Raw genomic sequence first — 24,801 nt, forward strand, 5'->3', positions numbered from 1 at the left:
ATTAGACTGAAATGTGGCTTGTTAGTTCATTTTGCCTTTAATAATAAAAAGAAAACTAAAATAAAAATCTCAAAAATAAAAAAATACATGGCAAAGACAAAACAATAGACTCTTAAATGATTATGAGAATAATCATGGTCGCAATGATGATACAGTAGAAGTAATAAGTCACCATAATAATAATCAGAAGCATAATAATCAGAATTCTAGCTTTTCTGGTTCATCCCAGCAGCAGAAATCACTTCCTGTTTTTACAGACAATATGGTAAGCATCGCACAGGCCGGGGCGTGGCACTTGTCAAATATTTTCACACTTAGCAAAAAAGTTTACCCCACATATGCACGACAAAATAAGGACAGAATCACAGCTCGTACGATTCACAGCACTGCTTAGAAAAAACAAAAAACAAAAATAAAGAAAACATGCTTCAATTATTTATTTATTTATTTTTAATTTTACTTCCTTCTTCCCTTCTGGTTGACACGCGCAGCTTCAGAGACCAACTGGGCAAACAAGGGAATCATGGCAGTATTTCTGGATGTACTGACAAAAACGAAATTTGAGGGGAATAAAAATAGATCAACGTCCCCCCCAACAAAACTAAAGTTGAGGCGTGTGGTTTCGGTGGTTTGCCGTCTGATCAAAGTGCAGTGCTTGTGGGAAATGTTGATCTGTGCAGCTTTCTGGGAGGAATCACAACATGAAGAAAAAACAAAACCGACTTGCCAAGAAGGAAGGCAGCCAGTGGGCATGGGGCTGCCTGTGGTGATGCAGAGAGAGAGAGAGAGAGGGAGAGAGAGAGAGGGAGAGCGAGGCAGAGAGAGAGAGAGAGAGAGAGAGGTCGAATCTGACACAGGGCTGGGAGGTGGAGGATGTTTGAGGAGGCAGCGGAGGGTCTGAGGGGAAACACTGCTGCTGCTGGTTGGTTTGTTGCGAACAAGCTGGCACTTTATTAGGTTTCTTCAGATAATTACATGGAGGAAAATGGAACAAGTTTTAAAGGCAGCGCCACAGGTTTTTTTTTTTTAAAACCCTGGAAATTACATTTACACTTTATTTCTGATTTAACCACCCCACACCCCTGAATCTTGGCAAAAAAAAAAAAAGAAAAAAAAGAAAAGGCAATTTTATCAAAAAAAATTAAAATCTGCAATAACACAAAGATACCACAACTGGACTTTTACTAGAGGGATTTTCACGTTTTGGTTTCTTAGAATGAAAAAACAAAAGTTGTACAGTTTCTTGACAGGCAAAATTCAGGCCACAGCACAATAGAGTACAATACCCTTTCAATTGTAAAATGAGCGGGAATCTTTCTGAAATTACCAATAATCACTTCAGTTGATGGTGGACGTTGAATTAAAAAAAAACAACAGATTTTTGGCTGAAGTCACTCAAGTACAATTAGCATTTTCTCCTTTTTGTTATCGTGTCATAAATTTCTTTCAAAAACACAAACACAAAATACACTTTCTTAAAAATTGGCACAGCCTGGAGTTTGTGGCTCTGAACCTTGCAGAGTTTCAACTTGCCATATTACCGGGACCAGTAACAGCAGCGTTTCCCTTCAACGAACCGATGGGAAGGAAGCAGGCGGGGTCGGGTCAGAGCTCTCATTTCCGCCCTCCGATCAGCCGCCAGGCGGAACCGCAGTTCGGAGCACCGTGAACAAGAGCGCCCCCACAGGCGGAAGAACCAAAATGAAGCTTTGGGGGGGGAGAAAAAAAAAAAAAAAAAACCCCACTCCTTCCAGAAAATTTCTTCAAAAGAACAAAAAAACCAAAACAAACCAAAGTGATATCAACGACCGATGACCGCCCCAAACTCTGACGACTTTCAAAGTGTTGCGGACAGAACCGACGCAGCCGGTGCACCAGCTTTAATCTTCTCTGCCATGTGACTTGACAATGACCTTTTTTGGTAAACGTATTAAACTTCTACTGAAAACTAGCTTAATTTGAAAAGGTTGTACTTATCATGAACATTTCTAAAAAAAAAAAAAAAAAAAAAAAAAAAAGCAAAAATAAAAAGGTGCAGTGTGTAAAATTTTTTGCATGTTTAAATAAACAAAAACAAAATTAATTTCACACAATGTACCTTTATACTGCTGTATTTATTCAACATTCTGTTTCATTTAATTGTGGCCTCTAAAAAGCTGCAGGATGCGAGTGCAGCCGTTCACGGTTATTATTACCAAGCTTCTGTTCTGAGGTTCCTGAAGACTAATCAGCAACTTTTATGAAAACTTACAGAAAACTAAACCCATTTTTTTTCTCAAACTTAAGACTGATGGAAATGTTACGAATGGGCAACACAGAGATCAACGAGATGGACGTTGATTCGGTGGATGCTGGTGAATTCTGTAAGAATGAGTGCGTTTGTGTTTCTTCCCTTCAGCGTCGAGTCGGCAGAATTAAGGTGAAATTAAATGCAGCAATCTTTTTCTTTTTTTTAAGTTTCAAATATAAATTTTTGTCTGCAAAAATATTTTAAACTAAGAGGACTCTGTACTCTCTACGTTTATCTTTTGGCTGATTAATCCTTCATGTTTAATTGACAAACGGTTTTCTGCATTGTGGCTGCGTGACTTTTTTTTTTTTTTTCTTTTTAAGTTTTTTTTTTTTTGCCCTTCAGTGAACGAGGAGACGACGGATGGAGAAGACGATGGCGCGTGACGAATGTCTAAAGCGAGAGAGGAAGAACACCGGCGATGCCCCTGCGACACCTCCATCCAAACATGCCCTCATCCATCCATCCATCCATCCATCCCCTCCACTGGGGAATGTAACGCAAGTGTGTGTGTGTGTGTGTGTGGTGGTCTCAAAGCGAGCCTATGAAGAGGGTTGTCGACCTCCTAGCAGTCTTCATCCTTGTCGTCCACGACGCCTTTGAGCCGCAGGCGGGCAAAATCCTCGAACACAAAGTCGTCGTCCTGGGAGATGCTGCTGGAGGACGTGAAGGAGGCCGAGGAGGTGGGTGGGGGGGGTGAGGGAAGGTAGAAGAGGGAGAAGGAGAAGGAGAAGGACGTTGAGGAAGAGGATGGATGCATTGTTAAACATTAACTACCGCTTCTGTCTGACTGCGCTAATGCCAACAGCTGCAAGACTCAAAGGTTAAGTGTGTAATATTTGGAGATTTAAAAAACAAAACAAAACAAAAAGAAACAGCGACATCAAGTGTTTACATTTTAGATTGCAGCATCTTTGACTCTCCCCCCTCCTGTGTTTCCCTGTGAACTACGGTGGCCTGCGCACCCAAACCTGGTTACCTTGTCCACCTTCTTCTTCCTTGGTTTATTTAAATGGGAGCAGTCACCCTAATTACTAAACGCGCTGTCAGGCAGCTGGATTGTCCACACCGAGCTTCCTTAGAAATGACGGTGAAAGATGGCAGCTAACTGGGAGTAAGAACCATTAACTATGTATATTCTTATATGAAAACTGTTGTAAGGGTAGGAAAACCAAATGACTTATATTGTACTGCGAGTATACACTTTTATTCATGTATTTATGAGCAGTATATTAAGCTTTTACTGATATAAAAAATCATGACTCAAGCCAAATATTAAACATTGGACCTTGAATAGTAAGTTGTGAATGAGTGTTTTTGTTTCAGTCCACAACCAGTCAAATGTTGTTCAAATGTTTTGATGTGTTAAGCTGTGACATAAGATAAGAGTGTGAGTGTGTGTGTGTGTGTTTGTCACCATTGCTCTACTGAGCATGAGATTTGATTTATCTCAATCACAACTCTAATGCACATTTCCTGCCTAGCTGTGGTACTTATATTAGTGTGGTACTTATTATATAAAGATCCCCAAAGAAATTAAAAAAAAAGAAAAAAAAATGTGTTAAGAGGTTTTGAGAGACAAGTAAAGGAACTCACTTTGTGTCAAATTCTATCAAATTGGTGTCGATGGGAGGGTCCATCTCTGGGACAGCTGGAACAACAAATACACAAAACACACACGCATTAGGATGTCACCCTGCCGTTGCCATGGAAACTGCTTCGTATCCATGGAAATGTAGAGCGTGAAAACGTAGATGGAGACGGAGACGGCCGACAAACGAGCGCTTGTGTGTCAGTGTGGCTGCGCTCTGCCGATTGGCTGTCGGAACGCGAGGTCACCTGACTGTGGGCGGGACACAGGCAGCTCCACGGGTTTAGGATGCATCAGGATGAAGGGAAGCTCCACCGACACGTCTCTGAGGACAAACACACTCATGTGAGATCAGCAGTGTGACGACTTAAGGCCTGGATGTGCACCGTCACACACACAGGCTATTAAAAATTGAGCCACAACAGCCGTGCCCACGTGCGTATGTGTGTGTGTGTGTGTCATACCCGCCACGCGACACCACCAGCTTGACTTTGACTCTGTAGGACACCAGAATTCCCAGGACCTCCTTGTTGGTGACGTCCTTCACACTGAGACGCACATAAGAGAGTGCTGCGGTCATGTGACTTGCAGTGACACACAGCTGCGTTCACATTCGTGGACACGCAGGCAAGTGCTTGTGTGTGTGTGTGTGTGTGTGTGTGTGTGTGTGTGTGTGTGTGTGTGTGTGTGTGTCCTACATGGTGGACGAGGCCAGGTTGGTGTCTTCGTGTTTGAGCTTGCCGTCCAGAGCGAGGCCTCTCTTCTCACGGTTCTTGTCGAGCGTCGGGGTCAGAGTGTACACCTTACAGAAGGTGGAGCTGGATGACACCTGGTCACTGAGACACACAGACAGACAGACACCTCAGTAAGAATCATCCGTTATATGTCAAACATTTGTCCAATCAGGAATTTCATCCGAATTTTAATTCCTCTTCATCTGATGAAACAACATTAAAGATTGTCTCGCGCAAGTTTAACCTCGGGTTTAGGACAATTCAAGACGTGAGCTGAATGAAAGTGTGAGCTGAGGTCGCTGTTGAAGCTTCGTCTTACTCTGCTTCCAGTTGGGCCACTGGACATTTGTACTGGGCGGTGCTGAACAGGCAGATGTCTGCATACTGACGCACTGCAGAGAGACACAGGGAAAAACAGAGAGGGAGAGAGAGAGCGAGCAAGTGAGCAACAGGAAGTTCATCACCATGTGCCACCCGACATCCTGTGAACCTTCAGAATAAATCCTCATGCTGTTTGACTCTGCCTACCAACAGCAGGTGGCGCTGTTTCTGCTGGTGGCTGCTGTGATGGACATGATGGTCAAAGCCTCAGTCTCAAACATAGTCATGTGACATGAACTCCGGCCCTTCCACTAAATTTGCTCCAATTTTCAGTTTAGTCATTTTGGAAACAAGCCCTGTGTGATGTCATCACTGAAAGTAAGAAGGAAGCCGCTAGCGCCCCCTTCTTAAAAAAAACAAAAAAACAACAGTTTTTAATCTCAGTGAGAATAAACGAGAAATCTCTTCTCTCCAAACATCAAAAGCAGTTGTTCTTTAAACTGAAGGATTCTTCTTCAGGCTTCTGCATTACAGAAAAGCTCTTAGACTCCTAACTGTGGTGATCAGCGACAGAAGGACAAACAGACCCGAGATCTTGACTCTCTTGACCGTCTTGGTGGAGTTGTTGGTGACGTGGACGTTGACACTGATGGGTTCCCCGTGGTAGTACAGCTGTTCGGCAATGCATTGTGGGCAAGAGAGGCTTCAATTAGTGAACTGCATCAAATTTTGAGAGAAAGAACACCCCCCCACCCCCCCACCCCCAACCCACACAGACACACTGCTTTTCATTATCTGCTCATCAGTGTAGTTAAAAGTCCATCCACATCCTGTTCAGCTCCCATGATACCTTGCATGTACTATGTGCTAGACCTCTGGCATGTCCTGTCCCTGAAGCCCACAATGCTGTTGTCTATGGCAACCAACCTGAGTGCCCCAGTAGCCTCATAATCATTTGGGAAAAAAGAAAAGAAAATAGCAAAAAATAAATAAAAAAAATCAGCGGCTAAACCTTCTCATCCTCTGCCAGTAAAAGACAACCTGCAGATAAGTCGTCTGAATACGTACACTCAAGTATTTAGCAATGTCATTAGCGTGAGGTGAGTGTGTGTGTGTGTGTGTGTGTACCTCCTTGTCCAGTGAGGCCTCCAGGTGCAGGGACCGGTCAGACATCAGGAAGCTGCGGGTCGTCTCCACCATGGGTTGAGGACCAGGCTTCTCTGGAGCGTACTGAACCTTCCTTATTACCAGTCGCACAGAATTCCTACACAAAAACACACAGTCAGCCTTGTGGGGCTCAACGCAGCGCCAGACAACGGCTCTCCGGCAGGCCCGATCTCACCTCTTGTGAATCTTTTCTTCTATCGACTTGGCACAGAAAGCTCTGATCTCGAAGTCGACACCGCAGGCCTGCAGGGAGACGGCAGCTCGTTTCTGATCTCTGGAAACCTGCCGAGTCACCCGACGCGGATGCGACCCGCTCGGAATCGCTCGGTGGGGTTAGGTTTTTTTTCTGATGCTCTGAACACAATTTCCTTTGGCTAGTGAGCCGGAGAACTGAGAAAGCGTGGAAATCCCGCACAGAAAGACCTGAGCTGGAATTAAACCCATGACCTACTTGTCGTGCAGTCCTTTTTAATTCAATTTTAATTTGCAGGTCCACAATAAATGAGAACTGAAATTTCAGTTCAAGCAGTTTTTCCTTTATACGAGAATAATTTGAAAAAGACGCTCACAAATAAGTGTGTGTGTGTGTTTGTGTATGCGTGCGTTCCCCCTAACCTACTTTAAGCGGTGTTTCAGAGTAAAGGCTAGTTAATTGGGGACGACTTGTCCAACTGTAAACAAAAGCCTTGTCAATGGAATGAGCTGATTTTGGGTCATTGGCTCAGGTTTGTGTGTGTGTGTGTGTGTGTACCTTCCCAGTGTCCTCTGGGCCAGGCTGTAAAGTGACTGAACACGGGAGGTTCTGAGGGATCTGAAGAGCAGAGAAACAAAACCAACGATGATGTCATGCCGGTTCAGTCAGTCTGCGCTCTCTGCTACAATGGCTGCCGTTTTGGGCTCAGCAGGGACTCACAGTGAAGTAGAATGGGTGTGCATGCTGGCCAAGTTTCTTCAGCAGTCTCTCCTGCAGCCGACTGTTGGGTTTCTTTTCCTCTGGCACTGGAGGGAAGGCCTTAAAAAGAAAGAGGAAGAGGGAAAATCGAGCAGTGTCGCCGTCTGTCCGTTTTTATCCAGCGAGTTGTTTCACCGGCACCCCTGCGAGGTCCGCGCTCTCACCTGGAAGGTGGAGATGTAGAGATCCTTCCTGAAGGACAGACCCAACACGTCGAGGTCCTCCCGGCCGTATCGAAACGCACAGGTCAGCGTGACGAAGACTACAGGAGAGAGGAAGCGGAGGAGTCAGAGAGACGCATCCACCTGTGCATCTTAACCACCTGATCTGGAAGAGCAGAGGAGCAACATGGCGGAAGCTGCGCTACCTTTTCTGTCCTTCAAATACTCCGGGTCCACCAGGATCACTCCATCTATCAGCAGGAAGCAGAGACGCACAGATGAGTCAGCACATTTTTTTCCAGCTGAACCGGTCGAACACTATGGGCGCAGATTTACTAAAGATCTGTGTGTGGAAAAACCCGGACAAATGCCATTAGATGCTTTAACTAATGGCCACGCTGATCTACTAAGCAAGTGCAATGAGGATTGTGTCTGTCAAACGGACAAAATAGCACACGCAGTCCATTTGGAGTGTTTGTCTTCATGGAGATGCAGACACGGGTGTTGAGGGGAGAAGATGCATATAGATTCTCTTGGTGCAAGCAATGTAAATTACCAAAGCTGAAACTTATTGCCGTATTTCTTTAGCACGTTTGAAAGGCTTAACTTGCACATTTATGTTATATATAAACTGTATGCTAGTCACATTCTTTTTTCCCCCTTAATAAGGCATTTAAATCCCTCATGCCATTGGCGTCTATGGTCAGTGGTGACACAGCGCTGACTCCATGGTCCGAGTGTCAAAGGCAGCACTTCTCTGCCCCCTGTGCGACTCTACGGTCCTGGGTTACAACTGCGTGGCTGCAATCATGTCTCGCTTACAGTCACTATGCAGCACCTCTATGGTGGAAACCAGTAGCGGCTGCAAAACTCTCCGGTAAAAAAAAAAAAAAGAAGCACCGTCATCTCTGCCACTGAAGCACCGGTTTCTGTTTCTGATCCCTCGCCGTACGCCAGCCAAGAGGACGCGCAATATGCTAGCGTGTGCAATCGATCGGGATCTTTGGGCCCCAAAGTCTCCACATGTGACACCAAGGAGGTCCTCCGACCAGCAGAGGGCCCTAATATCATTAGCGCAAACTCACCCACTGGGTCCACGTGGTCCAGGTGATCAACAAAGTCTCTCTTTCCCAGGTAGACCGTGACCTGCGAAGACCAATGACAGTTCGACTTTAGTCATTTTAAACAGCCGACATCACAACATAAACAGCAATTATTTACAGTACAATATGTTGGAAGAGCTACTTCACAGACAGAAGTGCGACTAGACAACACTCAGAACTAAATACTCGTGTCATGTGCTTCAGTAGCCTAATGCGAAGTCAACTGTATGAGAATTTTTCATAGGACAGTGGAGACGGAGACCGAGCCAGTCACACTCACCTTACAGTTGGGGCTTGACTTCTTAAAAACTCTGATGGGAATTAGAGAGAAGAACAAAAGGAGAATGGCGTTAATGTTTTGTTGAGGGGAAATGTGACATTGACGATGAGGGGAAACCTTGAATGAGGCTGCGGGTCTATTTCAGCTCAGCAGGAAGTTGAAGGTTTACAGGCTCAACTTGTGACAACCCTGGTGATTTCATCGCCACTCAAACTCAAACTGTGGTGCTCTTTAACCCATTTCTAAATATTACACAGAAGAACCTTTAGAACATCAAATACCAGCTTTAGCGTGGAGTACATGTCAAACTACTGGACTCAGGCTCTACAAAAGACTGTTTATGAGAGTCAAAGCTGCCATTTTTTCCAAAATCTTCATTAGTGTAGAAACTATTGGCTGTGCCGAGACAACCCACTTCCAAAAGTAGCAATTCTGGATAAGTGGATTTGAGCGGCGTCAGCTTCGTTTCCAAGAAACCTGACAGACAAGGGTTCGCTGAGCAGCAGAGAAGGAAACCACAACTCTGACAATTCTCAAAACCCACAGAATTCAGACGTGCTTTCGATTCGACTTCCCAGTCTTTATCACACTGGAATTGACAGCAAAATCTAAAGGTTTGATTTGAGTCCATTCAAGTAGTGATTAAATAATCAGAAGAGGTCCTCACTCAGTCAGTATTACTCAGGCATTTTGCCTTAGAGACTTAAAAAAAAACAAGCAAAAAAAGCAGTGGGGCTGATGTGTGAAAAGGTCGCCACTTCTTGTAACCACCAACACAAACAGGAAGTAATAAACATGGCTCCTGCTCACACCTCCTGCCCTCTTCCTGCTATTTGAAGGCAATGACAGGTATTATGTACGAGTATTCAGTGACAAAGCAACCTTCAGTAAATCAATAAAGGCTTTGACAGTTTATGGTAAATATGAGGAAAGATGTGAATTTCAGAGCAAGAAGGAAAAAAAAAAACAAGGAAGCAAAATGAAAAAGGACTTCGTAGTAGGCAGCAGTAGTCTTTTTTTTTATGACCACAACTCCAACAAACATGCTAAGCGGCATCGCTGTGACATTACAAACGGAGAATTTTTCACAACTGTATTTTCAAAAGAAAGAAAGAAAGGAGTAAAGGATTTACTTTCTTCATTTCTTGAAAGAGCAATGACAAAGTTGAATTTCACATCATATGAGACAACAGTCACATCAAACTTAGAAGGTGTATGAAGAATAATAATAAAAAAAGTCCTGCTTGGTGGAAAGCCTCTGGTTGCAACTTCTTTTTTGCCTGATGCACATTTTTAACCTCCCATAAACGACACTGAACCCCAGGACGGGGACTCCACTCTGGATGTGGTCTCACTCTGAGCTACTGACGTTTGTATCAGATATTTATCACTGGGAGAGGCCTGTCGGGCTGTAGCCGTCACCGTGGCAACGCACTCTGGAGGAAAACAGCCGAGCATCATCTTCGCTTGCTAAAGCGTCTCCAGCGCCCCCTGAGACCTCCGACTGCAGAAAGTGGGGCGGCTCGTCATGTCTGGGCAAGAACAAGCGATGACGCCCAATGACATCATGTTTACTTCGCGTACAGCAGAGCTCAAATGTCTCCGATGATGAACCCACTTAATTCACCCGTTCTCGTAAACGTCACGTGACGCGAGCGGATTGGGACTTTTATTGTCTCATTATGGTTTAAAGGGTAAAGCAAAAATAATTTTAAGGCAATAAAGTGAGTTTATAGAAGAAAATAAAGCCTAGACCTTAAGAGCCATTAGTTGCTAGTCAAATGTGGCTTTCTAAACCGGGCCATTGTTGTTTTTGTAAACTCTTGAGCTTCTCGACACGATGCATCAACATGTGGACGAAACCAAAGGGCTCAACTGAAAACGTGTGATTGCATCACCCAGTTGTGCCCAGGTATTAAACCTGATGCTTTTATTGGTTTTAACAACTTGCTGGGATTCTTTAACGTTCAGGATTTTACCAAATTCTGGGCCATTAATGGCGTGTGTCTGAAACCAAGGAAGCAACTCTGGCTGTTGAACACCTGCAGCAAAGACACCCGTCACACCATCATCGAGGTTCACGTTTATCAGTTCAAACTTGTTTTCACAGCGTATCAAGGTTAACAAACTTAAAATGCTGTCGGGTCTGAACTTGACAAGGACTTTTACTACACTGCATCACAGCATTAAAAAAAAATATGCGACAGTGTGGAACATCCTCGAGCTGCATGAGGAGGTTTTTCTAGACGGACGGTTGCACAACACAGCCATGCTGATTTAGGCACCTTAACACAAAACTAGCCTAAGAACACACAAGGTATTTATTAGCCAAACACATCTGAAGTGAGCTTCACTCTTGGTGAGGCTGAAGTTGAGTTGATAGCACTTCCCCCTCCTGCACAGGCCGGTTCCTCACTGCACTTCCTCTGTGGACTCATCTTTCCGCCCCATGTGGTTCACAGAGATGCTGTCCTCTGATACATCTGATGCCTCTTTTAAATTGAGGTGGAACAATAGTGGAACAATGGAAACAGAATCCCTTTGGGGCAGAAAAATTCCATTTCCTCACACGTTGAGCCTTATTTTGGTAGTCCCACCTCTTTCCTGTCTGTCCTGCCAGCCTTTATCTTGCAGCTGCTGTTTCACACTTTAAACTGTGCAATAACAGCACTTCATTCCTGTCTTCCTGCCACCTATGATTCAGGTCTCTGAGTGTCAGTCAGTTGTCTGTACAACTGCTGGGGAAAGTCACAGCGTGATGTGTAAAAGCAAGAGTGAAATCTTTCTGCGCAAAAATGCATTTTGGCCAAGTCCGCTGTGGTACAGAGATCACTGGAAAGGCACATTTTCAGTTGAGCTGTGACATCGACAATCAGCTGCTTAAAGATCTACACAAAGATAAAGCAACCTAAGTTTTTAAACAATCATCAAAACCAAAATACCACGTTATGTGTCCTTATAAAGATTCTTCCATATGGAGCCAAAGGGTTAAAATGGACCAAATATTTTTATTTATTTTAAATGCAAAAAAAAATGTCTGTGTGCTTATTTGTTAATTAAGGCCATGAAAAAGAGACAATACAAATAACAACATCATGCAGATCGTGACATCAGCGATTTTTATTTCTCCACAGTGAAACCCTCATCTGAGAGAGCGCTGAGCAGAAGCAGCAGAACAACACTCCAGAAATCATTTGTTCATCTATGGGTGACCAAATTTGGTTTATTTACAATTTGAATGTACTTTATTTATTTTTTTAAAAGAAACGCTGCAAGATGCTTTGACTGACTGCCCAACAACGACGTTGACGTCACATGACACAAACGGCCGTTGCTTCGGGTCTTCGTGCAGGCCGAACCGTTCGAGGCTCTCTGCTGTCGTCACTCTCAGTGTTTCACCACCGTGTTGGGAAACAGGCAGTAGGAACTTCCACATCTGAATGTGCAGTGGCAACACGTGAGCATTAAAGCCCTTTTTGGAAGCTCAAAATACATTAGTACGCCGAGTGGTCTGACTGCACGCTGAAAATGAAAAAAAGTTCCTTTCACAGCTACAGGACAGACAGTCCTTTCTACATCATTCCAGCCAACGACCATCAGAGGTAGACTGATTAAAAAGCCAAGCAGATACTGACTTTAGGTTAAGCCATTGGTTTTTACCCTCATTAAGCCAGTGAACTACTCATCTGGGCACATCACCATGGTCACTTGTGTTAAACAGCCAGCTCTCTAAAAGTGACAGTAGAATCAAATCCAATGACAGAGGAACCCGCTAACTAATCACCTGTCTGAGCCTCCTCACTGGAGACCCCAGAGGGATGGGAAGGCAGATTGTAAAGCCAGCAGGTGATTGCATTTCAGATTGCTGTATGAAAAGAAAATTAATCAAAATGAATTGAAATCTCCCTCTTTTTTTAACAAAAAAAACAATCAGTATTTAGGGCCTTTCTGAGATGCTCTAGTCCATGCTAGATTTCAGTATCAGGATATAATTAAACATTAAGTTGTATTATACACTGGAAATGGGCCAACGAACCATTCTGCAGAATGTGCCTGTGTATTTTTACCTGCTCCTCGGTTCGCTTTGTCCCCAAGGGGTTGTGTCATTATGCCAACAACATGTGCGTGTGTCATTCACGTCATATCTACTTGTGCCCTGAATAACTAATGCACAGGCACAGCTGTCTATTGCTTCTGGCGGCTGCAGCTGCAGTTTTTGGGGTTTCCTCTCCACCTAAAAACCACGGGTCTCCCCCAATATGAGGTTTAGGCGCCGTCGCCATCTGCTCCACCTCAGAGAACTTCACAGACATGACTGTGATTGGTCCAATGCCGTGGACGTCGGCTCCCTTTTACATATCTGTTCACAGCTTAAAGCACAACTTAGTTTTACTTCATAAGATGCAAATGACCATCTTGAGATCAATTATATTGATTGTCTTCTTTCTTTTTTTGGTTTAGGCAGCCGGATAGCTCAGTGAGAGGCCAGACCATTTTTAACTTGCATTAAACTATTCTTCCAATATCAGTGTAGGCCAATGAAAAACCCACATCTTGATACATCTTGATAAATGTCCCATATTAAATACATCTGTGTTTGCGCCGTCTTGGGAACACTAGTAAACATCCCTTTTTCTTTAAAGTAATAATGTTTGGGGATAGAAATGTGTATACCAACACCATATGAGTATAGGACAAACCATCAGACAGAGCATCCCATACGATCCCTTCATGCCATTACCTTAGTTTACATTTCAAAAAACAAACAAACAAAGTAAAAATGAGCCCTTTCTGATGCCTGACAGTTATCACGGAGGGATGGGCAGTCCCAATTAAACTGGCAGCGTTCCTGCCACAGTCCCCATGTAACGTAAGAGAGGACCCCCACTTCCCACCCCTGGGTGTTTTCACAGTGAGGTCGCTTGGTTTTGGGACAGATAACAAATGACCACCACGGAGCCCAAAGTTGCCAGTTCCTGCATGCTAGCAGGTCTATCAGCTGTTTATTCATACGCCCATCGTCTTCCCCTGCTCGGCCCCGTGCCTGCTTCCCACCTGCTTCCTAACAGGAAGTGACAGTTTATGGGGAGAACCCCCAGAGGACGACACCGAGGTGGGGGACTAAATGTCAAACGCCTGTCACAGATAAAGACCACCTGATTAAATACAGCGGCGGGAAGGAAAACAGGCCGGTCAAGCGAGACGTGTCATGTTGCAGCCCTCCACGGTCCAAGGAGGCCAGAGAAGAACCATGCAGGATGTAAACACAGAGTCAGCGAGATCAGAGTGCAGGAGATCAGACTGTCGAAAACACGTCGGCGGCAAAACACATGACAAAAACACGGTCAGAGGAGCGGAACAGCTCAAACATATCCACAGATCAGTGCCGCGGCTCCTTCAAGAAAAAGCAAAACAAAAAACACAGCCCTGACATCGGTATTGATCGCGACCTGGAGACAATCGGGATGAGGATTAAGGCGGAGGCGCAACACTGCCCCCCCCCCCCCCACCACCACCACCACATTGTGCACGGGGCGCGTTTTCTGCTGCGCGTTTGTGCAAAAAAAAAAAAAGAAGCGCCACAATTATCCACACTGTCATTTTCATGTGTCAAAAACAAGCCGAGCCGACAGGCATCTCCTGCTCTGGGGGAGCAGCCAACCACAACCACCACCATCTCCACCATCATCATCCGCTTCCAGGCTGCCCGCAAACCTCTTAAAAATCACACTAGCATCCACCTGACAGACAGGAGTTTTCGGAGAGGACCCCCAGAACCCGAAATTAGCCTCCATTATCTTCATGCTAACCCACATAGCGCCCTGAAAATGCGCCCTGAAAAGGAATTCCAAATGAGAGAAAAAAAAATGTACTGATTTAAAGCGTCTCTTATGCTTTAAACGGGGGGGGGGGGTTAACTGCGTGTTATGCATCGTTTAAGCCTTCTGACCCAATAGGTGTAGTCACAACACTGAAAGTCGGTAATTTAGCCGCAGATGGCCACCGCCACTGCCGCCCACTACGGCCGTGTTTCGCTGGAAAAGCACCGTGGGAATTCCTGTCCACAACACCACAGAGGACGTTCAACTGGCTACATGTTGTTGCGCACACTACATATGCACGGCGCCAGAGACTACGCTTGCGATATCTTGATCGCCTTGACTGCGTCGTGTTTCCCCCACCCCACCTCACCTCACCCCCAAAGGCAACCTTTTAGCTCGCAAACTGAGATTTGACAGCTTTTCTGCCGGAGCACCCCCCCCCCCCCCCCATCTACCCACCGGAGAAGTGTCGCCGAGAGCTAACCCCACCCAGCTGCTGGGCTAACTTCGCCTCCTGTCGAACGAGGTCATCGCGTTAGAATGTTTTAAGCACGACGCAGTGAGGGGGGAACACTCCGTTGCCTTTATACCGGGTTCTCTTTCAGGAAACGGTCGAATCTTTCCTGTACAGGCTTGAGAGGAGAGGGAAAACTCCCCCGCCCGAGCCAGTACCACCACCAGCAGCAGCAACAGCAGCAGCGGCGGGAGTAGAAGAAGCAGCGGCGGCGGCTCGGCTAGCCCAGTTAGCCCAGTGCGTGAATGCGGAGGCTAGGTGAAGCGAGCAATAGCCGTCCTACCTAGTGCCCGCCTTGTCCCCCATCTCCTCGGCAGGCGGACGGTGAGCAGGATCCCGACAAAATGAACCTCGGAGTCGGCGGTGTCGTGACTTTGGAAGACCGTGCGCTCGCCCAGGAAGCTGCGCTCAGTCAGCCGTCCATCCACATCGACGCGCAGCTAACTAGTTAGTATGCTAATTTAATTTAGCGCCGCCCGCCTCGGCTGCTCCTCCGGCTTCCGCAAAGGCAGGATCTATTTATGTGTGCGCGCGCGCATGTACGTGTGTGTTTGTGCGCCGTGCAGCGGCTGCAGATAACGTTGCGCAACGCGGAGAGGGGAAGAGAAGAAGGAAAAAATGACAACAAGAATCGTTTGATGGTAAAACGACAGAAGATGATTCAGTGCTGAGTACTGACTCACTAATCCGACAACGAAGAGGCTCGTTACGAACAGATTGTGCCACTGAAAAGTCATCATCAAGCAGAAGCGTTTGTACACGAATATGATCCAAAGGCTACAAAATTGGTCGAAAGCAGTATGTGTGTGTGTGTGTGTGTGTGTGTGTGTGTGTGTGTGTGTGTGTGTGTGTGTGTGTGTGTCCCAAATCCAATCTGCAACCTGCACCCATCCTTTCACTGAGGCTTTTGCATTTTGTCCTCTGCTTATTCTGCGCAAGTCGATATTTACAACATTAAGTTCGTTCAAATAAATAACAAAAAAGAAGCGCGCGCGCGCGCGCACACACACATACACATTTGACCATATGGTATCCCTCTTTAGCCAGGCTTCAGTTTTTGGGCTTCACACTTCTCATCTCATAACCACTTATTAAGCATTAATTGAACATAAAGGCAAGACAAGTTTTTTTCTTACCTTTGGAAAGTACTTTATTTATTCCCCTTTTAGCTATTGTTTACCTTTTTAACACTGCGATAGGGTACTTATTAATTGAAATACAGCACTTAAGAAAGGTTTAATATTTCTGTACTGTGCCGTTGGAATTGTAATTAATAATATTCGGTAAAATACACCAGGTTCTTCTACCGCAGCCTGTGAGACTCCTGGAAGTTTGCATGTCAGAAAAAAAAAAATCCACTGTCAATAATCAAACAGGTCAATCCCTAATTCAGATTACCGCCGTATTTATCTGTTCATTACTTTGATGCAACAGCTAAATGCGTGGAAGGGTTTTTTTTTTATCACCTTTGCTCATCTCTCCCTTGTCTAAGCCTCTTCTTGATGACGCAACAACAAATCAATAATAGAGTGATTTGAATTAATGTACACTGAGTAGACACCACAGAGTACATGCAGTATGAGTAGCGCAATAAAGGATGGCAAATGTTTTAATCTCAAAAAGGTCCTTTACTCTCTACTTCCCAGAAAGCGTTGTTCTTTTATGAAATAATCTGAATTTAAAGTCTTCATTCTCTGTTTAGTTTGTCTAATGGTATGATTAAGGAAGGACAGCGTAATAATCCTTTTTAAAAAACTCTCCAGACCTCTCTTCACCTTCTACAGACAAGCTGTGTGAGTGTGTTTGTATACAAGCTACAAATATACAAGCTACAAATACCATCCCTTTAGAACTGCAGACCATAAAACTATGGGCAGACATCTTAAACAAGTCAACAGTCAAGTGTTTTATTGCAGTCATGGCCTCCCAACAAAGTGTGAGAAATAATTTCTTCACTCCAGTTTTTACATGTGTAAAAAAAAAAGGAAAGAAAAGAAAAATCTCAAAATACAAGATATTGTGAAACTTAACAGTATCAATATAAATATATACAATATACACAACATAACTTATTATCCCATCGATGTTATTTTCTTTCCTTTATTTCTATATTTCTCTAGAGTTCCAAGTCAGTCAGTCAGTCAGTGTGTTGCTGTCCGATTGTGATTGGTCAGGCGGTGAGCTGATGGTCACACTCTGATGGTGTAGGAGTCCGACAGGGTGCTGTAGCGGACCCATCGCTGCGACGGGCCGGGCTGGATGGGCGTCAGGCGCAAGAAGCGGATCTGCAGCCCCGTAGCGGTGACCTTTGGGAGCTCGAAGCTCAGAGCAACAGGACCCACCTCCAACATGGAGGCCGAGGTCAGGCCCGGGACCTCCAGCTGCAGCCAGGACACAGCAACAGCGTGATGTGAATATGACGACCATAAGGCAAATTAACAATCGGTTTGCGATATACCATAGCCAGCCAACAGGGGGCAACCTTAATTTCTTTTGGAGTATTCCACTTTTTTGGATTTTGAATTGGAGTGAACGGTTCAGTTAGAAGATCGAAAGTTCTGTTGTTCTATGCAGTGTTAATTAAAAGGTGCACATAATCAGCACACGACCAAATAACCTATGCATAAAAACATAAAAAACGACTAACAGGTAACTGCAACTTTTAAAAGACACACAGTCAGACCATGTAGTTTATAAATGACATATTGCACAGTTATAACTCATGTTGCAAGCCCCTGAAAAATTCAGACCTCTGAGGACAATCTAACACAATGTTAGCTTTAGGTTTGGGCATCAGTCATCTTTACTCCACTTCAGGGAGCTCTGTCATTATATTACCTGCACCAGAAATATTTGACGTCAAACGCTGACCCCGACCTCTAAGAAGAAACACCACTGGATCCTGTTTTCTTTTAAGGGATCCTAATTAGGACAACTTGTGTTTCACCTTAAAGAGAGCCGAGAGCTGAGTTCCACCGGGGAAGCGGGGGATGTTCCAGTGGATGGCTCGACTCTGCAGCTTCAGCTCAGCGTTCTGATCGGGGCTGCTGAGCTCCTGCGACAAGCTGATCACAAAAACGATTCATTAGTGCACATGCGCACTCCTAACCTCGCACTAAGCTAAGGGACGAGAGGGGTGACTGAGGCAAGGCAGGGTGAGCCGGAGGTGAGCCAGTCAGATTTGATGAATAATCCTGCTTTCACATGATAACTGCTTTCGCATAAACGCTTTGGCAAAAGCAGTTACTGTTGGAATTGACGCTGTATTCGTGTGCATCAGTGAGTGTTGGTGAAATGTGTCGCAAGCAGGATGTGTTAATGTTTTACCCTGGCAGGAACTGCAGGTTTGTGTTTCATCATTGAATCAAGGATTTCACATCGACATCCTGACTGTTTTTGCTGTTAGCCAACCCTTGGTGTTATTTTGCAGCACGCTCAACACCTGTTGCCCAATTACCAACCATAAAGACTTCTGGGTGACACTGAAAACCTCAAATAATTAAAAACAAGCCCAGGTCACCTCAGTGTCTGCAGGCTACGGGAGGCGAACACGGTCAAATACATAATGTGGGCTGCAAAACCAGAAAATAAACAGGAAGTTGAAGAATCTTTAAGAGCGCCAGGAAAGTTGTTGCTAATGGGCTGAGAAAGAGGCGTTTGTTAGTTTCTCTCTTTCTCTGTTTAACCCACAGAGCTGCTCTTCTCCAAACTGAGTGCAGACCTTTACCCTCCTCTCCTTCCTCACCTGTCACATCCAAGGGAATGCAAAGCATCCCTCAGAGGGGAGCGTTGAATAGAAAAGCAAATGACAGACGAGCAGTTTTATCTCTTTTTTTTCCCTCACAAGTGACAACAGGAGGCTAAAGGACCAGCAGCCAACACTTTATGATCATGCAAAAGCTTTTGGACTCGACCAGCAGATCTGAATCTGCCCGTGGAGCGGGCAGCCCTCCACCAATCACTGACTCACATTTCCATAACTTTAAATAACAAATTGGAGGGTGCCTCCACCGGTTTCCTACTTCCCATTTAAAGCTACAGTTGCAACCTCGATTTCCTCACACCGCCTGTGCAGTGCTTACGAGGCTGAACTCATTTTTTCCTGACGTGTGTTCACCGACTCGAACTCAGTCAAAAACGACAAACAAAGAGTCGGATTCAAATGAGCAAACCAGGGGGAGACGGCGAGAGTGTTCAGCTGACGAACCTGACTGCGTTTTTACATGGTGGCTGTTTTCAATAACAAATACTGCATTTGCCTGGGAGTGCCTCACCTCACAGAGCCTTTGGGGACAGGGATGGTAGTGGAGACGTGGATGGCAGCACTGCAATGACAATTGACACCATCATCATCAAGGTAATCTTTAATATGGTAAATTGTGTCTCTAAGTGCTCGCAGATCAGCAGAGGGCAACACACACAGCTTTAGAATGTGTCAAAGGGACTCAGTCAAACGGAAGTGGAACAGGCCTCATCTAATGTAATAACATTACGTAATAACAATCGCAAACCGCAGAAAACAGTGAACTCAAGTCTCCAGTTTGGAGACTTGAGTTCCCATTACACAATAGAAAAAATGATTGAGTAATGTCACTTTTTCTTCGCTTTGGTTTTTAAACAGAGATTATTACACAGGCTTTTAAAGCATAACTCATTAAACCTGAGGCATCCGGACTGTGGAGCAAGTGGAAGAGCCGACAGCTCAGAGACACACCAGAGAAGACATTGCTCACTCGTGACAATAACTGCCAACTAACCTCTTTGGCGGAAGTTCACAGCGAAGTTTCAAGTACATCAGCAGCCTGATGGGGAGGGAGAACACCGAGGCGAGGGATGAGAGTGCGAGAACCAGATTAACCTCTGACCTTGTGTTAATGTTTGAGCCATGCGTAAACACGGACCGCACACACACACACACACACACACACACACACACACACACACACACACACACACACACACACACACACACACACACACACACACACACACGGACTATTTAGGTCCGAAATGATGCAAAAGAAAAGAGAAAAAGAGATGCAAACTCCACAAAGAAAGGCCCTATAGGCCCGGGGATCGAATCCTCCACCTTCTCACTCTGTGTCTCCCTGGTTTTAATAATTTTTTATTTCTATGAATCTAAATTATTTATCAAAATGCTTTCATTGTGTTGATGTTGCACCGATGCACTCTGACCTTCCTCCGCCGTCCCTTTCGATGGTCGGGAAGAGACGGAAGGGCGGAGCCGACGGCAGGTCATCACTCAGCTGGTACTGCATCACCGTTTGCTGCGGCAGGGAGAGGAGGAGACGGTGGTCAGACGATGACAATGTTGTCATTCGATCAGCCGAATAACAGCAGAGCAACGGCGGCGGCGGCACTAAGGGGGGCTACGCCTGCAGATATCACACAGGATATGACGTCAGGCAGCACCATTTCAAAAGGACTGACACAGCTGGGAGGTCAGAAATAAGCCTCGTCTGTGACTGACACAACTTTGAACACAATGTGTCTCGTTGAAGAAAACAATAATAGACGCAGTGCCAGATTTGTCAAAATGTGAAGGATGAAAAAACGTATTCAAATCTCCAGTGTTAAGGCAAAATTAAATGAGGTTAAAAAAAACAAAACGACATTTTAAACCTGAGATAAGCTCCTTTAATGCGGAAGTCTGTGCAGGGGCTTAGTGTAACATTTGAGCTGTGGATGGAAGGAAAAAAAAAGTGATTCTGGGACATAGTTTAACTAAATCCTATTATTCAACAGTCCTGAAAACAACTTTCTTTCTTCTTTGCAACAACAACCATCTTTCATTACAAATCAACATATAGACTTTAGGTCGTGTCATCATATATATGTTGATATATACGATTACAAGGAATAATGAGCGTCTGCAAGGTACCAACTGCTTCCGAGGTGCCTGCATGTCAAAGACCAGCTTTCGTCACACATGAGAGCACCCTCTAGTGGAGAGCAGAGTGTCGACTCCGAAGCGTTGACGTGGTCTTTCACTTCTTTACGGCTTTGCCTCCTTTAGGTCCAGCGACACAGACAAAGTTTGGGACTCTGACATTTTCTTCCATTTCAAGATGTTCAGCCACACTGAGCTCACCTCTCCTTGGCTGGGACACAGCCGCAGGATCCGATGGCTGTCAAACTCGTCTAGCCGGACCGCCTGGTGAAAACTGCACTCATCTACACGGACAGCAGCCCCATAACCTGAGCAAGGAAAGAGACGAGGTCTCAGGTCTCATAGATGTCAGGTCTTAGACCGTGAGACAGTGCGTCTCGGGCCTGGGAAACACTCATCAGTTCAAACACATTGCTGGTGTTTCTTTAAGGCTTCACTTTGTGTTGCGTCTGGGCTCCAGGATCAACAGAGAGTTTCCCCCACCTGACTGCCGTCCTTCGTGTCAATGGTTGAGAAAAGTTGTTGTTTACACAAAGTTTTTTTTAGGGCCTCTTCTGCCACCTTATTTGTTTGGATTCGTGCTTGGACAGTTCACTCGCATTGTGCAGAGTGAACTTCCCACTTTAACAAACTTGGGACATGGCGGCATCTGCTACTCTTAATTAAGCCAATATTGTTTAAACAACGCCAACAGCAGGGTTCGCTTGCCTGGCTACCAGGCAGATACAGGAAATAATTATGGACTGTTGGCTGGCGGCTATTTGTGCATAAACACTCAACAGAACATTCAACATGCAGCGACGCCTCTGGCTAAAGTGCAGACGGGGAAACACGAACAATGACACACAGCACTGATGGTGTGATGATGGGCACAGCAAGCTGCCGCCAGCAGCCAGTGAGGCCGGAGCTCAGTCCCACATACACAGACTGCATGAGTTGCTTCGAGATCAGATGTGTGATAAACATTTCAGAGCTCTGTTTTTTTTGTGTTGTGTTTTTTTACCTCTGATTTGTGACTTGCCGATACTGAACTCCTCATTCAAGCCAATGCGGATTTCTGAAACAGGTGGACATGATGTTGAACTGAACGGTTCAGACAGTAAATGATCAATAGTGATACTGTCCCTTATTCACTTGTCCTCACCGGAGCAGCTTGGCATGAAGCACTTGACTCGGATCTCCCCCTCCACATCAGCTTTCATCAGGATTCCCTGCAGCAAAAATCATTTCCCAGCAGCATTCAGACCAGCGGCATGGAGGAAGTTTTGGACATCTTGAGGGCTGGAAAGCTCGAGGTTACTCACGTTGGCGCCGATGACGACGGACAACCTCTCGATCACGTCCACAAATATCTCGCTCTTACTTCCCTGGAAACACACATGCAGACGGTAAACTCGTGGACTAGTTCAAGTGTATTGTTCCCTAACGATACCACTTTGTCAAAATACCTCACTTTGTTCAAAGTTGTTATTCATGTTAAAGAAGCTCCAGTACCACTGAGAAACATTCTTTCCGCAACCAAAATCATCTTTTTATGCATTTCATTCCAGCAAGTTTGCTTGCCCAACACTTTTGCAATGTCTTGTTTTGATTAGTTAATGTGTTTTTACACATTAACACCTGACATGACACCTTAAACAAACATCGCTACTGAAACCCTCCCTCAATGCCCTGTGATTTCAGAGAAAAGTGGAAAAATAAAGTGACGCTGCTGACATCACCTGTCCCTCCTACCTGCTCTCTGCTTGACTGGATGGGTCTGTTGGCTGCAGAGCTGGGAGCCACTTTACTCTGCTGCGTCTCCGCTCCGAACTGCAACCAACCACAGAGGAAGACATGAAGATTCCACATGTTCAGATATTTATTTATTTATAACTTTTTTTTTTGCAGCACAAGAGACAGAAAATGTGTTGATCATCCCTGTGACAATATTCCCAAGCAACCCAGCACAGAACAAAGTGTTGTATTTCAACTGAGCATACCAGGCCGACGTTGCTGAGGTCAAACAGACTAAACGGTCTGGAGGAAACCGCTTCAGTCTGGATGAAGTTCTTCAGCACATCCGAGGATGTCGTCTGGACGTAACCATAGTCCTGACGCAACACACATACACAAATCTGATGAAGCACACTTGCATGACTGAGCATTTTATATGACTCACACCACTCAAACACCATAGTCAGCCACACAAAAGCATCACGTTGCCGTGGCTAGAGGTGCTGTTTGTGGGGTCATTACACTCAGACTCACCACCATCTCATCCAGCAGCTCATAGATGAGGGCAAAGTTCATCTGCACCGATTTCTCCGACAAACTGCCACAATAATCCTTAACTAGCGCCGCCAACCTAAGACACAAACAACAAGCAGTGTCAGCCAATACGGATCTCAAGTTAAAAAAAAAACAATGACAATAAAGTAAGAATGGATTTTACACAACATTGTGTTGCAGATGACAGATTTGGGAAAAAAAAAGAAAAAAAAAAAAAGCAAAAGTCAAGGTACCTGTTGAGAAACTCAATAATGGTAAAGGGGGAGGAGTCAGCAGCTGCAGTCGTAGCGACCCAGTACAGCCCTCCCTGTTTTACATGGACAAAGTGAAGGTCTTTGTGAGTCTGGAGATTTAAAAATAAAAAAGAAACGGAGGAAATTCAATTGAAAAGATTTGACAGTCAGATTATGTCAAATCTGCCCTCTCTCTCTCTCTCTCTCTCTCTCTCTCTCTCTCTCTCTCTCTCTCTCACTCTCTCACTCTCTCTCACTCTCTCACTCTCACACACACAGTAAGAAAGAAAGAAAAATGTTACCATGACAACTGGAGGCTGATCTCCTGTCAGTGCCGTGACCTTCTCATAAAAAATAGCTTGAACATCAGCTCCTCCCTCTCCCCGAACTGATTCTAAGTTTAGGAACATATTGAAATGGACAGGCTAGAGGTTTTCAGAGACATCTCGTGGTGTACATGCAGATATCAACTACTGAATAAACAGAGAGAATTAAAATAAGGGTTCCTAATGCAGTGGGGGACATAGGTCCCTGTCCAACCATGTTTACAAATAATAATCCCAAAATACAGTTCATAAAATTATTTTGTGAGTGTGTGTACAGTTTTCTTTCTTTCTTTTCTTATTTTAAAAGGTCCTTAATTTATTTTGTGAAAGAAGAAGTTGAGGATACAGTCTTTAGAGATGAGTTGGTCACCCTTTGAGGACAAGATGAAGACTTGGGAAATCATTGTTGCTAAAATAACACAAAATTGACAAGACACAGACATTAATGAAGTGTCATTTCAAATTCATCAATAAAACACATTTCAAAATGTAATGTAATGAAATGTTTCATATTGAACAGAAGAGGTGGAGGATCCAGACCTCAGTCACATTATCTTTCAAATGTTTTCACTGAGCTTTTAAACAACAATACTAGGAGGAAAACTCGCTTAGCTTACCTATATTCAGGTTCAGTTGAACAGACTAGTGGCAAGTGTTAAATATATGAGGCTAACTAGAAAACAAGGTACTTCAGCCTTAGCTAACGCTAGCTAACTTAGTCATGTTGCTGTCTTACATCTACAAACAAAAATATACTGAAGTGAAACTAGCTCAAGCACTAAACCCTTCATATTACGAAAAAAAAGAACTATGATTTGATAACAGCCAATATCAGAAGAAAAGAACCGGAGTTCGTAAATTATTAGCAGCCTCTTTCTGGGAGACTCATCCAACTGTGTATACAAACCGGGGAGATAGACTCGTTTTAAAGTTTAGACCGCCACCTGCTGTGCGGACATATGAATGACATTCCTACAGAGCTACACACACAAAAAAATCCTTTTGTTTTGGAGCGTTTATAATTATAATAATAATTATTTTTTTGATAAAACTTCGGTTACATTATTGCGTTAAATAGTATTAGTGGTTTATTTTGTTATTAATCTACGTGAACAACACTTGTAG

The 24,801-nt window shown here is 44.6% G+C and overlaps 2 protein-coding genes across 3 annotated transcripts; both read right to left on the reverse strand.

The window, feature by feature from the left end:
• Positions 1 to 12: 12 nt before the first annotated feature.
• LOC142892018 (arrestin red cell) lies at positions 13 to 15,437 on the reverse strand. 2 transcript variants are annotated; one of them, XM_076032022.1, is made up of 16 exons: positions 15,219 to 15,437; positions 8,600 to 8,630; positions 8,302 to 8,362; positions 7,423 to 7,467; positions 7,220 to 7,317; positions 7,017 to 7,115; positions 6,855 to 6,914; positions 6,279 to 6,346; positions 6,065 to 6,200; positions 5,524 to 5,608; positions 4,935 to 5,007; positions 4,580 to 4,717; positions 4,346 to 4,429; positions 4,130 to 4,206; positions 3,887 to 3,941; positions 13 to 2,949 (listed from the first exon to the last, which is right to left on the reverse strand). In XM_076032022.1, the coding sequence occupies exons 1-16, from the start codon at positions 15,239 to 15,241 to the stop codon at positions 2,856 to 2,858; spliced, it is 1,227 nt and encodes a 408-aa protein (XP_075888137.1). In that variant the 5' UTR covers positions 15,242 to 15,437; the 3' UTR covers positions 13 to 2,855. The 2 variants fall into 2 exon arrangements, with proteins under 2 accessions (XP_075888137.1, XP_075888138.1); XM_076032023.1 differs by having other exon boundaries at positions 13 to 2,946; positions 15,219 to 15,436.
• A 1,380-nt stretch (positions 15,438 to 16,817) lies between these two features.
• ap4m1 (adaptor related protein complex 4 subunit mu 1) lies at positions 16,818 to 24,597 on the reverse strand. Its single transcript, XM_076032020.1, has 16 exons — positions 24,294 to 24,597; positions 24,023 to 24,085; positions 23,653 to 23,738; positions 23,351 to 23,460; positions 23,097 to 23,193; positions 22,829 to 22,939; positions 22,581 to 22,658; positions 22,151 to 22,213; positions 21,991 to 22,057; positions 21,850 to 21,903; positions 21,048 to 21,154; positions 20,132 to 20,223; positions 19,693 to 19,737; positions 19,210 to 19,260; positions 17,883 to 18,000; positions 16,818 to 17,316 (listed from the first exon to the last, which is right to left on the reverse strand). The coding sequence occupies exons 2-16, from the start codon at positions 24,078 to 24,080 to the stop codon at positions 17,125 to 17,127; spliced, it is 1,329 nt and encodes a 442-aa protein (XP_075888135.1). The 5' UTR covers positions 24,081 to 24,085; positions 24,294 to 24,597; the 3' UTR covers positions 16,818 to 17,124.
• Between the last annotated feature and the right edge of the window lie 204 nt (positions 24,598 to 24,801).

This window comes from Nelusetta ayraudi, unplaced genomic scaffold (genome assembly GCF_046127955.1).
Source record: "Nelusetta ayraudi isolate G7.1 ecotype Tasmania unplaced genomic scaffold, CSIRO-AGI_Nayr_v1 ptg000033l, whole genome shotgun sequence".
Classification (NCBI taxonomy): Eukaryota; Metazoa; Chordata; class Actinopteri; order Tetraodontiformes; family Monacanthidae; genus Nelusetta; species Nelusetta ayraudi.